The sequence below is a fragment of the Cheilinus undulatus genome, linkage group 13 (genome assembly GCF_018320785.1).
Source record: "Cheilinus undulatus linkage group 13, ASM1832078v1, whole genome shotgun sequence".
NCBI classification, from domain to species: domain Eukaryota; kingdom Metazoa; phylum Chordata; class Actinopteri; order Labriformes; family Labridae; genus Cheilinus; species Cheilinus undulatus.
The window spans coordinates 1,933,007-1,950,801 of NC_054877.1; the positions used below are offsets into that span (position 1 = coordinate 1,933,007).

The window sequence follows — 17,795 nt, forward strand, 5'->3', positions numbered from 1 at the left end:
AAAAGTCTAAAGGAGGAGCTATGGAACTGGCCAGTGGTTTGGCTTTTTCACTGCACATGATGGTCGTGTTTTGAAGTTGTAGCTCACCAGTTGACTAACACATACGAGTAAATGCTGGGTCACAGACTTTCTGTCTCACAGTCGTTTTACTTCATTTAAAGAGAAGTCTAAATCAGTGCATGGGTGCACTAAAAACGTTTTTGTTGGGTACTAATAGTTTGCAATCAAACAGATTACATTATACAATAAAATAAAACAATTCAGAGAGGTTATTATAGTGGGTAAATTTTATCTACATTACTTATTTTTAACAGTAGCCTAACTGTTGAAACAAATTCAATAAACTCTAACCATTAATACACATCAGCTGTTTTTAAAGAGTCAATAACTGATGGAGTGGGATTTAAAAAGTGTCTGAAACAAGTAGGGGACAGTGGAGTAAGATGAGTCATTTTTTACTTACGTTGTCATTGAGGTAAGGAAAAATGCAACAGAGATACACGCTTATCTAAGGATGTTTGCTATCATATTATATTATATCATACATGTTCCTGTGCTCCTCTCGTTCATCTGTCATGTTTGAGAGCAGCAACCACTATGCATTATGGTAAAAATTGCTGGGCTAGTGACCATTGGCTGATCATTCTATCCCACAATGCATTGTGGGATAGAATGAGTGCACTACAAAGTGAATAACAATGATCACTCAGAATTTGGACATGACTACAAAAGTATATATTCACTATATAGAGCACTATAGTGAATAGGGAGTGATTTCAGACACAGCCAAAGTGATTTCGTTGCACTTCCGCATTATATTTCTATATCGAAAAGTCTGAAAAACCGCTGCACGAGAGCGTAAAACTTTTTGGTGATATTTGAGAGGTTTTTCGAAATTCAGGTGTCCATTACCAGTTTTTTATTGCACTATTTAGATTTTGCTCATTTCTAAAGGAAAAGCAGCAACTGACTGAAAACTGACAACACTGGACTTCAAGCACTGAAGGATTCTGGACCTCTCAGTTCTTCCTCCAGACACTGGGACCTTGATTTCTGAATGAGAGGTTACATTTACTTTCAACCAATAAACATGAACTTTTTCATGACTTTATAATTTTTTTGAGATGCATTTGCCTTTGCAGGTTATAGTTTGATCCTTTTTAGAATAATACACAACCACATCTGTGGTTTTTGAGGCATTTATTCTAGTAAAGATTTTAAATATGAGTACTTTTTAAATCTAACATTCGGAAGGTCTAATGCCTTAAAATAAAGCAATGGGCACACTCCTATAAGAGCAGTAGGAAGCAAGCTTTTTAGTCAATCCCTAAAAATCAATGGTCAGGACCAATCTTTGAATGGTCCTGATTTATTATTTAATTAGTTCTGGGGTAATTTACAATTAAAAAAAAAAGAAAAGAAGGTCATTTATGCCATGTACACACCCAAAAGAATTTTTAAAATCTCTTTTAAAGTACCTTTAAACTTTCAATTTAAACAGTCAAGATTTCCAACTCTTTTAATGAAATGAGAAGTATCCCTTTAACTTTGGCAGAGTTTCTGTATCTTCTCCGCCAGGTTCAAGCAGTGTAGGGCCCGTAGTTTTTCCCTTTGAAGCACCTCTTGACTCACTTGACCCACTAGCTTGGCAGAGAAGTGGACAAGATCTTGCATAAAGAGGCCCACAGCCCCTCTAGGTGTGGGAGGGATCTGAGTCAGAGAGCAGGTGTCGAACTGAAAGTTGATGTGCTTGGCCCTGGTCAGGCTTGGTCCCCTCTCCTCAATCCATGTCAGAGGTCTGTAAGGACAGATACGTTAATTACCAAACTCAACCTTTGTAACCACTTCTATCAGCCCCAGGAATACTGATAATCTGAAGTTATTGCACTGGGATGAAATCGTGGATAAGCATTGTTCAAAAGAATAATGGATTAATAAAATCAGAGATGACCAGAGCATCCAGTCTCCAGCAGAAACTTTCAATTTATGTCATTTAAATGAGTAGGATTGCCATAATCTCAACAAAGACACATTAACACACAGTTTAATAGTAGTTCACTGTGCGGCTTACCCAGCCCTAACCATCAGTTTAAAAAATACATGGATCAGACTGAACATGAAGAGATAAGACAGTATCAATGCTAATTTAACATGCTGGATGGAGTCTTCTGGGTGTTTTTTGATGATTGTTCCTCACCTGTTATCACGTGTAAGAAGCCTAGCAGTCAATTTAGTGTAGTTCCCACCAGAGTTTTCCTCCATAGTTGCCGCAGTAACTGACAGCTCACCAAATAACTCAACCAAACATGTGAGCCGAGCTATGCCAGAGAAAGCTTGAAATCCAGATCCAGACCTCAGCGGTCCACCTTGTGAAAATTGCAATTCACAAAAATTGTATTTTTATCTAACTCCAAAATACCATTCTACATGACTGGTGTTAATATTAAAGTTCTCCAAATGCAACAGTCCAATGTATGGTAATATGTAAACAACATGAAACCATATTCCAACACTTGTGTTTATTGTTTACAGAAATATGAAAGTCACCACAGTGACACTCCTCAAACTTACCAGTGAAATGAAGGGTTCCTTCTTGCAGGACTTTGCCCTCTACCTCTCTCTTAAGTGCTTTAAAGTCTTCTGACAGCAGCCCAATCTGTTCTTCATGAAGAATCAATCCTGTTAACGAAGTAACACACTCTGAAAACGGCACAATCACAAGTAACAATTATGCTCAATACTGGAAATTACTAAAGCAGGGGTGTCAAACTCAATCACAGCAGGGGCCAGATGCTGGATTCAGGTCTAACCTGAGGGCCTAACAGGGTCACCTTTTCTTACCATAAGCAATAAAATATGAAAAATAAAAACTCAGTGTTGATGATCAATGATTTTGACATTTAGAAAGTTAAAGACTCACAATCAGAAAAAAGTACATTTATTAGTTCAAAAAGCTCACAACATAAAATTGAAAAATAATGTTTTTAATGGTAAATATATTAGAAAGAAAGTCAAAATCCAGAGTTTTAAAGGTCAAAATATGAAATAAAAATTATAATCATGAAATTAAAAGTAAAAATATGATTCAAAATTTTAAATTGTGAGTCCAAAAGGTCAAACTATGGGATTATGGGAATATGAGATAAAATACAGAATAATTGGTTAAAAAGGTCAAAAAATATCACTTGAAAATTAGAATTATGGATCTTAAAGATTAAAATATGACATATCATATTTTAATATGATGATGATTTTAATATTAAGTTGAATAGTTCCAAGTATGAAATAAAAAGTCAAAATCCTAAGTTTGAGTCCTACTTGTGAGATGCAAAATTGAAAATGTGACATTAAAACACAAATTAATTTCTTTTCCCACATTCCTGACTTCTTATCTAAATATTTTTACTCCTTACTTTTTCAGATTTTGTGTCTTAACAAGGGTATCTTAAATTATCAGGATAAGTTCACATTTTTGTACTTGAGGAAATCTGCAGACCTCAGACTGATGGGCCAGTTAGAACAGAAATATGAGATCATCCTGCGGGCCGGATTTAACTGTTCCACAGGCCGGAATTGGCCCCCAGGCCTTGAGTTTGACACCTGTGAACTAAAGAATGAATGGGGTAAATGGACTGTCTTTTCCAGTCTTGACATGAAAGCAGGTTTCATTCACCCAATCCACACCACAATCACACAGTTACAGCACAGTATGCAATATGAAGTGTCCCATCAATATTCACTAATAACATTCATACACACTGGCACACCACTGTTAAAGACACTGGAACATTCTAACCAACTCTACCACTTATCCACAGCCATGACAAACTCATCATCTAAGGGCCTGACTTTTCATGACCTTAGTTTCAGAGAGCTTCTCACTCATGGTTGCCAGGTCATGAAAGTTGAGTTTTGCTGCCCTTGTTAGTATCTGTGACCTCCTTTCTTCAAGGAAATATTACCAAGAAAACACAAAAACAACATGTAGGTGTTAGATGTTCGTGTCCTAACACTGGCAGCAGCTGTAGACCTGGAAACATCACCTTTCACATCGGTTTCTCCACCATTATCAGAGGTCACATTTTAAATGGACAGAAGTGGCACTGACAAGCACAGCACTCATAGCACACTGCTCAGGGTGCTGAGCGCTGAAAAACCTGGACTACGCTGGATTTGTACTGAAAATGACTCCTGTGGACACAGACCCCACCTGTAACTAGCACTACCATATATTTGATAAATTGAGGTATCACACACTTTTTTTAGTGTAAAATTATGTCAATGTTTTCTTTTTCTTCTGCTTTTTGTGTTGTTCCAATGCACATAAAGTGTGTAAATGTGTGTATACCAAAAACATTTGTAATTGCAAAGATTTCTGGGAGAAATGGTGTATTTTCTGGGAAAATTCCAGGGGTACCAATACTTTCGTCACTGACTAATAATACGAATAACTCGTCCGTTTTCACAACCAAGTATAAAAGTCTAACCTCTTCTAACACAACTGACACTTAATTCTACAAAAAGCTCCTTCCTACTTATTTCAAACTTTACCTCCAGGAAAGGTTGGTTTTACTTGTTCATCTAAGACACAGGTATACAAAAGACAAGTTGTTTGCAGGTGTCCCCTTGCACTTTGAAACAGACCTACAAGGGGCAGTGGTGAACTCTTTAGAAATGGGACAACCCTTCAAGATCCTGGTGCATCATCAGCTGGTGTTGACAGAGTTTAGCAGACACAAATAATGTCACCAGGAATTTCAACTATGAGCGATTTTTTTTCAAAATGCTTAAAATAAAAGCTCCATAATGCACTTAACCAGCTTTCGATGAAAATACTCAATTGTTGTTGTAATTTTCAATTCTTTTTTACAAAGAAACTACTTCCATCTGTGTTCTTCTTTATCTGTAAGCTGGTGGTTCAAGCACAGAAGCTAATTAAAACATTACAGCACCTATAATAACCAATAAACAATACACTTTATCTACATTTCAGATAAAAAAGGGGTAAATACAAGTTTAAACATTTGTAAAAACCTTTTGTGGTTTTGATTGTGTCTGGTGTTGCTGCTGCAGGATACAGCACAAAGGATTATAAATAAACTTTATTCCTCATCACTGATCAACCCCCAAAAAGGAGAACTGAAGTGTTTTTAAACTCGCGTTGTCAATGAGTATGACTGAGTGAGGGGTTTGGGGGGGAAGGGTACTTGCCCTTTAATGCATCCTGTTTTAAAAGAGACAGTAGAGACTGTAGTAGTTGGTGTCGTGTGAACATGTTTGAACATGGGTCTCTCTCCACCAGAATCACACGACAAGTGGGCGGTGTGATTTTTTCCATACGGACTGGCGTGCAGAGATGCTGAGCTCAGTTTTTGGGGTTGGGTAAATTGGACTTATTGCTTTAAGCATCTAATGGTGTGGATAGTAATATCATACCACAGCATGAGAAGAGAAAAGATTAGCCTGCTGATGGAAGTGCAGCCCATGTTGTCATGGAATTTACATGTTTTTATGATTTACATGTTTTTCTACAGGAATATCAGCATATCTATATCAAAAGGTAGAAGCTGGGACCTCAGTGTCCTCTGCAGCTGAATCATCTCTGTTATTGGGACAGAAGTGTCTGGTATGGAGCTTTTGCTAGAGGAGAAGCAGCGTTTTCTTTCCACCACTGGAGCGGACAGCTGCACCTCACCATGCGCTGCTGCATCCATGATGAGCTTATGTGGGGCAGTTCCAGTAGTTTCTGTTTGGGTGCATGTACAGCAGTGTCTGTTGAGCTGGGGTGGAAGAGATCTGCAGATCGCCTCACTCGTCCCAGTTAACGGCTGACGCGGGGTTCAGGGGGACAAATAAAGCTTGTGTGCAAAGCTCTTGGTACGCTAGTTGGGAATCCATCTCTGCAATGTTGACCTGTGTTAGCGACAACAGTAGTTTCATGATTTGCTCTGTAAAGATCCTATTCTATAAAGCAGACTTCAGAACCTCAGCATTGTTTTCTCTGGTGTGTTTCATTCATAAGACGTTTGTAAAAAAAGATGAGCTACTTCACACCACTAGTTATTAGATGAGTGTTCTTCAGAGGTTCAGCCGTCCGTTGAGATTGAAACACTATACCTATATCTCTGAGTGTTTTAAAAAACACTGAATTAAAACTTTGGTTTCTTCTACTCTTGTCATGACTGCTTTATTTACCTGCTGCTCTCAGGCCAGAGGGAGAGTTTCGATGTTGAATAAGCAGCGTTACATTTAGGTTAAAAGTTTGTTTGCAGTCACATGATCTTATTGGTCGGTTTTTTCACAAGGCACTGTTTTTCGTATTTTGATGTATTGTGTGACATTTTTGTCTCCCTCTTACAGCCAGAATTATATCAAATATCATTTTGACTACTACTCAACCAGAACCCAGAGTTTAAATCAGTCTGAGACTTGGAAGTCTGCTTTTATTATCCATGTGGGGCCACCACATAATAATTTGGGAAAATCTTATGTTCATTCAAAAATTAAATGCAGCCACTACTCTTTCAGTAAGAGCATGTGTTGTTGAATGGGGTTTACGTGTCTTGAGTGATGTTAAAACTAGTGCTCAACAATTTGCAAAAATAATCTAATTGTGATTTTTTTCCCCAATTACTGCAATTGTGATTTAATATGGGATTATTCTTAGGTTAATGTTATGTTTTTTTCAACAAATTCAAGCAATAAATAATTCCATAAATAAGACCATGTGTATTGAAAATAATGAAATTATCTCTGAAGCAATTAATCCATGAATCTGAATATGGGGTTGCAACAAGCTTTAAGCTGTAATGGAGGCGGCTGGGGTGGAGGAGGTGAGGCTGGGTATCAGCTGATCACAGCTGAGGTATGACTTTCATAAAGTAACGCTAGGCCTCATCAATTTTGGATAGAATGAGCTAAATATTTTTGCTTATATTGCAAATGTGATGTCATTTGCTTTGTTTAAGGGCGTTATCATTTTCATGTCACTCATTTTGATAAAGAAAAACATATGATGATTAAGAAAAACGTGTTTTGTAAAGTGCCCTTGGGTTTCTTGAAAGGCACTATATAATTATTATTATTATATCCGCCAAGGAGGTTACCTGATCGGCAGGGTTTGTTTGTTTGTTTGTTTGTTTGTTAGCAACTTAAGTCAAAAAGTTACAGATAAATTCTGATGAAATTTTCAGGACATGTCAGAAATGGCCTAAGAAAGAACTGATTCGATTTTGGGAGTGATCCGAATCACCAGCTGGATACAGAAATGTTTTAAAGGATTCTGTACTACTGTGAGATAGGCTTAATGGAGGAGGTCTGTGCTCTTCAAGTGCCTTCCTAGTTATCATTATTATTATACATCAAACACAAAAAGAAGGATTTTTGTAAACCATTATAAAAAAATTGACTCTTGAATGTTTGCATAATGTGCATAAAATCTCTGCTGCTGCAAAAAATTGATTTAGTAAATTGGTATTTTGACACATTTCAAGTTAAAGAAATATTGCAACTTCTGCGATTTGAAAATTGCAGCAGGCCATATTGTGATTTAATCTAATTTGCGATAAATTGCCCAGCCCTAGTTAAAACTCCCTTTTTCTGAAATATTTCATTAAACTCACTAAAGACAACTTTTCTGACTTGCACACACATTGTAGAACAAGACAGACATAAGTACTTAAATCACCTTTTTTTTCTGCTAAATCCCAAAGCTCCTCAGCAGCCCTGTGGTCCATGGTCATGGGATACTCCACACAGACATGTTTCCCTGCCAGCAGGAAAGCTCTGATAAGACAGAACAAGGAGCAAAAATTCTGATAATATACCATGAAGGTTCTGCATTCCATGCATCAAAAAAATGGTCTTTACAGGTCAGTTTACCTCCAAACATCTTGACAAATATAAGACTGAGAAAAACTGTTTAATGGCCTGAAATGGCAGTATGTTTTCAATGACCTGTAACTTGCTTCAAGACTTCTAAATGGCTACCCCATCACCAGGAAGTTCTAATAAGCCCTGTGATGAAGAATGGAACTACTAAAGACACCTACCAAAAAACAACATATTAGCCTACCGGCCCCATTTTGATAGTGTCAAGCACACAATCTACAGCATGGGTGTCAAACTCACAGCAGGGGCCAGATTCTGGATTCAGGACTAACTTGAGGGCCAAACAGGGTTTTGACATTTAAAAAGTTAAAAAAAAAAAAAGTTTAAAGGTGCACAATAAAAAAAGTACATTTATTAGTTCACAAAGGTCAAAACATAATATTGAAATTGAAAAATAATGTTTTTAATGGCAAATATATTAGACAAAAAGTCAAAAGCATGAGTTTAAAAGGTCAAAATATGAAATAAAATTTGTAATTGTGAAATTAAAAGTCAAAATATGATTCAAAATTCATAACTGCACTTCTTGTTGACATAAAATTAAATCGTATGTAAATGAATTTTGTTGATATTAGTTTGGCATCACAGATTTATTATAATGAGGGGAAAGTATTTGCTATGCAGAGAGCAGCTTCAGTCCCCCAAAGGGACAGATGTTTGGTTTTAAAAGGCAAAAAATCTCTCTCCTTCAGTTGTACAAATCATGCAGTCTTTATCTGCTTCTCTTTTAGACAGCATATTTGCAGAGCTGAGGAGATAAAGCAGCTGTGCTGCTGTGTGCTCTGCCATGTGTGTTTTTTACGATGTTCCTCTTTGCTCTAAAGAAAGTTCAGTGTGTGTGTTAAGTCATTTATTGCATTGTATTATGATCTTTCTTTTCTATATTATAGATAGATCATGAAAAATGAGTGAAAATTTATATTCCAAACACCTAAGTTAGTAAATTTTGAAAATTAGCTTCTTTTTAAATCTCCCTCTTTTTCCTTAAATGTCTCATATGACACCTGCTGGCGGGCCTAAAATGGCCTTTGGGCCGTAAGTTTGACACCCCTGCTTTAAATGATCCATAGACCACTGTGGCTGATAGATTTGGTAAATTTACCTCACAATGAACAAAAAACAGCATTTAACTTGACTGTTAACTTTCAATAAAGGCAGTGACATCAGCTAACAACAGACTGGACTGAGATGAACTGCTCTGTGGTTTTAGATTGGAGTGTTAGAGGGGCGGGGTCATTCTCCACATATTGGCCCCACCCACATTAAACCCAGCCAGGATTTAATGTGTAACAGTCTAAATCCAGAATTCAGTCACATGTAGATCTCAGTGTTTTCACATGTTTACAGCAACCAGATTCCAACATTTCTAGAGTGTTCAGACAAAAGCTTTGAATTCCATTTACAAGGTCTTTAAAAGGTCTAAATCGGTCGGGTCCGTTTTCAGACCTGACACAACAATTTCAGACTGGAGGTTTTCAAGATGGATTTGCCTGATGACAGACATCGAATCGGGTCAGTCCCTCTGCTTTTCAAGGTTACAACATCATACAGATCAGTGAAAAACCGACTGCAGTATGCTCCAAACATTACCTGAGGTTTTCTTCATGTAGCACATTCTCAGTGCAGATGAAAGCCACATGAATGTCTTCTCTGCTCAAAGCCTCCTGAACTGAGATCTGACATACCCCCAGCTGAGGGTCTAGGCTCCTCCTGCATTAAAAAAATCAAGAAACTGATTAAAAAGTAGACATGATGTTTTTATAGGGTATTTTTAAAATGCCAGTTTGAAGAGGTGTTGTCATAATGTCCACAATAATAGAGGTATACATTTTTACATGATAGTCATATTGCAATATCAATGATAGGGGTTAATGCCCGACGAGGTGTCCAATTATCAGGTATTAATGGACGACGCGGAGGTGTGAACCGTCCTCTTCGTGGAGGATGGTTCACACCTCCACGTCATCCATTAATACCTGATAATTGGACAACTCGAAAGGCATTAACCCGCTTATACCATGGCCACTTGCCAACAAAAATAAATAACAAAACTACTAATTTATGATTTATACGTTTTGTGATCAAAATAGAAAGTTTTACAAAAACAACATCTTCTTTCCCCTAGCAACGCCTGAGGGCTTGACTAATAACTGGAATAGCCATTCCAATCCCATAACGTTCTTAGGGAATGTAAACGTTATTCACTACTCCAGTAAATAGGCGGGCCATACAAAAATGTAGTCCGCTCAGCACACTTTCTGAACGGATTTATCAATGAAATGACATGAAGACGAGTGAGACGGAGAGTCATGTGATCAGACTACAAACTGTAAGTTAACACGAACAGTCATCTGATAAAAATCTCAGTTTTAGCTGTTTGAATACACAGAATAATTCCTCCTTCAGCACTACGAGGTCACAGACGTGAAACAGAGCTGTCCACGCCCTGCAGGTGCTTATTGTCCGTCAGACATCAATATTTATCAGATATTATCGTGCCGGTTTATCAGACGTGTTTCCTTTGGCTCTATACAGAAATAATGGCTTCTTTTCTTTTGTTTGTGTTATTTGAATCTTCTGACAATAGTTTATAGCAGTTAGAACAGGAGGGAAGTGAGTTTTTTGCGACACTCAACTCTCTGTGTTAAGGTGATGGAGAGAAGATGTACGTCTGTTAGCACAGTCGGTTTGCTCAGCGTTTCTAACGTGCATATCCAGTACTAGACCGAATTATTAACGGAGGAATAATCACACAGTGGGGCATCAGCTCTGCTCTAACTGGATCTTGCGCTCCCTCTCTGAGAGGGGGAAAACTTTATTGACACACGTCAATAGACACACAACACATGCGCATTTTGTCACATATATCCAGCGCACATCACTGGCTACTGTCGCTGCTCATTTACATAAGTAAACACAGAACAGAACCTCTCATTACAACTGAGAGCACATAGTCGTGTTTATGTCAACGTCGGATATAAAAGATAAGACCGTCTTAGGTTACAGGTCTTAAACCTTGAGTCTGTCATTTTATTTGTGTCAGTAAAGTGACGGTTGATGATGGTCTATAAGCTCCTGGCAGCGTTCAACTCCCTGCTCAGAAATATGACTGTTTCAGGTTGCTATAGTTACTCCCAACGGAGTAACGGCTAACGGCTGCTGCGCATTCATTTGGAACAGTGAAAAGATTTTTTTGACCGGGACTACTTGAGAAGTTCGAAAGGTGTCCGTATATCAGAAGTTAATTGACATCAATGGAATTTCCAGAGCCAATCAGAATCCAGTATTCACCAAGACCATGGTATAAAGCCTATTAAAGTCCAAGTGCCAAGGATATGTAGATTTTCCATTTGGCTGTTTTTTTTAAAGGCTATGGGTCACACAGCTGGTAGATGATTGTATGCTGTCATACCTCAAATGTTTGGATCTGCTGTTATGAACCTGAACCAGATTGGCCAGTTGGTGCAAAAGCTGTCCATCAAACTGATGCCAACTACTGTACATTTACACATTTTAAATGAGGATGAAGAATTATGAATGGAAATGTTTCAGATGTCTAACAATTAAGGAGCATATGCATACAAATTGTATTTGATGTTAAGGGACATAGAAGAAAAATAATGTGGCATCTGCTATGGCTTATCTGAAGAAAGAGGTGGTGCCAGCTGAGGCTGAGGTTGGGGCTGAGAATCCAGAGACCATAGAAGAAGAAAGCCCTCCTGCTCCTAAAAAGAGCTTTGGCAGTTGTTAACCTGCTCGGAAGGACATTTATTGAGGTAAGAGTTGTCCCCAAAAATGCCAGCAGCAGAGCTGAAGAGGAGATGAGAAAGTATCTGGAGGCCCCTCCACTGTCTCTCTCAGAGGACCTCTTCACTGGTGGAGTTCCCATGAGGCACCTTACCCTCTCCTGGCCAAATTAGCTAAACCCTACCTATGCATACCTGGCACTAGTGTTGCAGCAGAGAGAGTATTCTCTACTGCAGGAGCGACTGTGCAGAGGAGCAATCTAACCCCAGACCATGTTGACAAACTGCTCTCTGCAAAAGAAACCTAGACATTGCTAATGATGGACAGTAATCCCTCAACATAAAATGAGCTTTATCTTTTTAAACGGAACTCTTATTGAATTTTTAAAAGATCAACAGAGAATACACACAGTTTGCCATCTTTTTGTGTTACATTCAAGAAAATGAAAAAAGATAACTGACTACAATGTCAAAAGGTAAGGTTAAAAAAAATTAAAAATAGAATGCTGCCATCCATGTAATAAATAGATACAACTCTCATAGCTGCCCACCTTACCTCCTCACTTTTGTTATTACCCACCATTTAGCTACATAGTCATTTTAGTTCTGCACAGTAATGACACTGACTGGATAAAGCTTGTTGGTCACCCAGTAATCTAACAATTAAAGGTAAGTTTAATTAACTGAAATTTTATTATCAAAATAGTGTTTAAGAGATAAAAAATAAATAGATATAAATTAGGGACACTTCTGAGTTTGCAGTAGATACGTTTGGCCATTTTATAGAACTTTGGCCCCTAAGCACCAGCTGAGTCAGGTCCTCTGGCAAAGACACAAACAAAGGAGACCACTGTGAAGTATCTGTCATTCCCCCTCAGTACTGCACTGATTCTTTCGTGAGGGAGAACCCTAAATATATCAATGTGGCAGTTAGGGGCTTATCTTTTATCCAGTTAATCAGAATACATTTTCTGGCCAGTAGGAGTGACATGTCACAAAGTTTAAACTTCAAATGTGTTAAAGTTACACTCTTAGAGGGCAGGCCAAGAATGTAGAGGCCTGGCTCTCTCTTAGGTTTCACCTTAAAAATGCTGCTAAGCTCCTGAGATATTGTACTCCAGAATCTTTGAATCAGTTTGCATTTCCAGAAGTAATGATAAAAGGTGCCAGCCTCCCTTTGACATTTGTTACATAAGGGGGAACTCTGGTGATCCATTGCAGTATGTGACGAGTTAGATGCAAACGGATTTTATACCGTGTCTCTCTTAAGTTGTTACAGGTAAAGGTTGATCAATGCCAGCCATCCCCAAATGGCGGCCCGCGGGCCACTTCTGGCCCGCCAGCAGGTGCCATCTAGCCCGCGAGACATTTGGGAAAAAAATGTGGAAATTTAAAAAAATATATTATTTTTTAATATTTACCCTCTTTGGTGTTAAAAATATAAATTTTCACCCATTTATCATGGTCTCTCTATATTTATAGCAAGGAAAGGTCGTGATACTATGCAATAAATGAGCTAGATATAGTACGTTGAACTCTCTTTAGAGAAGGGAGGAACATCGTAAAACGACGCACAGCAGAGCAGCAGCAGCGCAACTTCATCACCTCAACTCTGCAAACATGCTGCCCAAAAAGAGTCTGATACAGACTGCATGATTTTTAAGACTGAAAGGGAAGTATTTATTGTCTAATTTAATATTGATTATTTTGTTGAAGATGAAGTATTACCATCATGCGCAGCTGCACAGACTCTTCACTGAGTCCAGCACTTCCTGCACCTCTGATAGGTTTTCTGTATCTCAGGCTTTAACAGTGTTTTTGCATTGTAAAACCAAACTTCTATTGCTGTGGGGATTAAAACAGCTGCTCTCAGGATAGCAAAGACTCCCTGCGTAATTGTCCGTCAGCCACAAACGCAGACATCATATCTCGCTTTGGTGATTCAATTTAATGTCAGCCTGATTTAAATCCCTCATTATAAAGAATCTGTAGTTCCAAACTAATATCAACTACATTTATTGACATACAATTTAATTTTATGTCAACAAGATGTGCAATTATGGTCTTGATCACTTACATTTAAATGGGACATAGTTTATAAATCCTACACATATTCAACTCCAGGTCTCGTCAAAAAATGGTAAAAATTACTCTCATAATTAAAAAAACTAATTGTTTACAACTCAAAATGTATTCAGACTATCCCATGACAGTGAAGATCGGCATTTTTGGTCTTGGTGCAGCGCTAACATACTTAATTAGCACATAGATGCGCCACTTCATGACGAGCGCAGGGAATTCAGAGGGACTCAGAGAGAATGGACATGTAGAACAGTGGTTCTCAAATGGTGTGGCAAGGCACACTTGTGTGCTTTAAGGCAAGTCTAGGTGTGCCGTGGGAATTTGTACCATACATTATCACTACAACTTTGTGGCAAGTACTGTAACCAGGTCTGCCCACAGATCTGGCTGGACCCCTGAAAAACCCCAGAGAAAGGGCATTGTGATTTATTGATGATATTAGTGTATGTGTGTTGGATCAGTAGCATTGGTGCTAACAGTTACCTCATTAAGAGATGAAAAGCATGGTGAGCTATTATTGGGTTGAAATAGGTGTTGAAATTATCAATTCATGCTACTTTTAACAAAGTTAACCAATTTTTCTTCCTATTTTTGCCTCTCCTTTGACAAACTATTTTGCAGCTTTTTCTGAACATTTTTGCCACTTCTTATTACTACACTTGACCCATTTTTGCCACTTTTTTGCCACTTTTCGCCCAATTTTGCTATTGTCAGCCATTTTTTGCCAGTTTTACCCTTCACTTTTAACCCCTTTTTACCACCTGTTAGTAACGTTAACCCTTTTTGCCACTTTTCTGACACTTGTGATTTAATCTGCCACTTTTCTGACACTTTAACCCATTTATGCCACCTTTTTACCAATTTGTGCCTATTTTTGCCTTTATTTGACCACTTTTTTGCCCAATTTTGCCCTTTTTTTTAAACACTTTTAACCCATTTTTACCACCTTTTTACAACATTTAACCCTTCTTTTAGGCCACTTAAAACCCATTTTTGCCACTATTTTGCCACTTTCAACAAGTTTTTGCCAATTTTGACCCACTGTTTGGCCACTTTCTTTTTTTTTTTTTTTTTAAACAATTTTTGCCCATTTCTGACTTTGTTTTGCCACCTTTTGCCCAATTTTGCCATCTCCTCGATCCCCCAGTTGGCTGGGCCCCAGGAGGCTCTCCCCTTTATCTCCCTTTACAGGCCCCCTTGACTGTAACATTATTTAAAAAGTCTTTTTTGTATAAATTTAAATATGGTGTGTCTTGAGATTTTGGCTTAACCTTAGGTGTGCCTTGGGCCAAAAAAGTTTGAAAACCACTGATGTAGAAGAACGACTGTTGTAGCTCAGACATGTGCTTTTAAGTCAAGTTTTCACTCAGTAGGTGAGGATTTATAGCTCTTTGAGCAGTTAAAGAGCAGCAGTCAGGGAAACATCTCAGCAGGATCCTACTCTCACTCTCTTTGTAGGATCCCTCCTGAGTGAATGACAGTTGACTCTCGTACTGATAGTTTTCGTGGTTTATTTTAACTTGACAAAGTCAACAAAGTGTAGTTTGTTGACAAAAGCATCAAAATTGACCATAAGAGCTTAATGCCTGCACAGGGAGTGCTAGTTTTTCACTTTCTACCGTAACTCTCTTTGTTTATGTTGCTCTGCTAACTTTTCTCCCCGTATTCAAGTTACCTTGTGTTACTTTAGTCACATCCTTTCTGGCGCTTTCAAGGTAAAAGTCTGCTACTGTTAAACAGAAGTAAAGTTACCTCAGCTTAAATCAACATAAAACTTACAAAATAAACCATCACAAAAGGCTATCTGTAGAAATGCTTAAGGCTCCACATTTACACTCAATTTGGTTATTTACACTCATTCTGGACTCTGCACTGATCCCAGGTTGGCTGAAATAATCTCAGGATCTGATCAGATATTGTGGACAACAGGTTGCCATTTTAAAGCCATAAACAGTCATGTTGAATAAATGTTTCTAATGAATATTCCAGTCTTCCATATTCCAGCAGGTCTTAAAAATGTTAAGAATGTGTAAAAATTCCCACCTGATACAAGGACAGCATATTTATGACCTGTTTAGATTACTTGCAAATAAATCCTCTGTCTAAAGTAGCTAATTAAGCCATACTCTGTGTGTGTGTGTGTGTGTGTGGGTGTGTGTGTGTGTGTGTATATATACATATATATATATATATATATATATGTGAACATTCAAGAGATCATGTCTGGCCCTCAGCTTTCTGTCCTTGAAAAATTTTGGCCCCCAGGAAAAACTAACTGGGGAACCCTGATCTATGCACTCTGATAGCCTCCTGCCAGTCATCCTCAATATGTTCAGTATCAAGATCTTTCTCCCATTTTTGTGAAATATCTGTTACAACACCTGAGCTGAGAAAGTTCAACAATGAATAGAACGCAGAAATAAAATGTGTGATACCTTTTCTGTCTAGAAAAAATTCCTAATACATTGTATAAAGCTGTCTCTGGATGAGATAAGCTTTTTTTTTTTTAATTTCGGACCTGGAGATAACCATAGAAGTGCACTTTAGGGATGTTAAACTTTGACTGTAACTGTTGAAAAGCCATAAGTACACTAATCTGGTACTAGTCTCCCAAGAGTCGCACCCCATTATCATGCCAGTGTTCATAGATTCTAGGATGGAGACCTGGCAAAAAATCTGGATTTCAAATGAGAGGGGTCAGGAATGAAGCACAGGCACCCTGACCCATACACCTATGGATTTCCCACCACACTCTGATTGTATATGACAGGGTTATTCTTGATATCCCTAGATGCCTTCTCTCTATCTCCCATGACCATGCTCTACAGCGATAAAGGTAAAACAGACCATGATTCTAGGCAGGGCTTCGACCTGAGGTGAGCATGTAACCATTCCCATAAGAAGCAGACATGGCATGCGCTGTTGTAAAAAAATTATGCTGGGTAAGGCCAAACCTACCCTATCAGAGGGGAGCTGTAATGTTTTCATTTTCTGTCTTGGTTTCTTGCCACGCCAAATGAATCTAGCAAATGCTCATTGAGGGCCACTTTCCTGGGAATCCATAACGGTAACATTTGTAAGGGATACAGGATGCGTAGAAGGAGATTCGTTTTTTAAACTTGTGCGACCCATTAAGGATAAGGGGAGATTGCGCCATCTCTCCAAATCCCTTATAACTGTGTTGAATATTGGGGAGAAGTTAAGTTTCCATAGCTCTAATAAGTCTGGAGAGACCCTTATCCCAAGATAAGTAAAGCCTGTAGGGGACAATTCTGAAAGGACAAAAAGTTAGATGAGCAGAGTCACCTAGTGGTATGGCCTCTGATTTGAAGTTAACCTTATAGCCTGAAAAGGAACTAAATTCTTTGATAGTAGACAAGGTGGCTGATATTGATAATTCAGGTTTTGTTAAAAATAACAGAATGTCATCTGCGTACAAAACAATTTTATAGACTGTGCCGTTAATTGTTAAACCATGTATATCTTGTCGTAGCCTAATAGATTCAGCTAGATGCTCAGGTGCCAGTGCAAAAAGCAAAGGGGACAAGGGACAGCCTTGTCTTGTGCCCCTAAGCAGTGGAAAAGGTGATGATAGTATGCCATTAGTTACCACACAAGCCTCTGGAGAGCTGCACAGTGTCCTGAGCCATGTAATAAAATAATCCCCTAACCCAAATCTTACTATGACATCAAATAAATATCCCCATTCAACCCTGTCAAGCACCTTTTCGTCATCCAGGGATATGGCAAAGGCTTTACAATTTGTTTGTTTTGAATATTGTATCACGTTAAGTAATTTTCTTACATTTGGGAGAGAGAGACACAGTTCTGTACAAATCCAGTTTGATCCGGATTCATCAGGGAAGGCAGAAGCTTTTCTAGTCTTGTTTCAAGCACTTTGGAAAGCAATTAGACTAATGGATCTATATGAGCCACAGACATCAGGTGACATATTTTTTAAGAATGAGTGTGATGTTTGCCAAGTTGAATGTCTGGGGAAAATGTCCGTTCTCAAAGGAGTCTACAAACATGTCAGTGGACCAACCACAAGATGGCTCAATTTTTTTTAGAATTTGG

At 38.3% G+C, this 17,795-nt stretch overlaps 1 protein-coding gene across 2 annotated transcripts in view; it reads right to left on the reverse strand.

Moving 5' to 3' along the window:
- Window positions 1–651: 651 nt before the first annotated feature.
- blvra (biliverdin reductase A) overlaps window positions 652–17,795 on the reverse strand; it is a 28,723-nt gene continuing 11,579 nt past the window's right edge. Inside the window, exons 3-7 of one of the 2 annotated variants that reach the window (XM_041803507.1) lie at window positions 9,481–9,600; window positions 7,688–7,785; window positions 2,572–2,679; window positions 2,198–2,366; window positions 652–1,798 (exon numbers count right to left, since the gene is read on the reverse strand). In XM_041803507.1, coding sequence (XP_041659441.1) covers window positions 1,543–1,798; window positions 2,198–2,366; window positions 2,572–2,679; window positions 7,688–7,785; window positions 9,481–9,600 — 751 coding nt within the window. In that variant the 3' untranslated portion in view covers window positions 652–1,542. The remainder of the gene's footprint in view (window positions 1,799–2,197; window positions 2,367–2,571; window positions 2,680–7,687; window positions 7,786–9,480; window positions 9,601–17,795) is intronic. The other variant, XM_041803506.1, reaches the window with a different exon arrangement.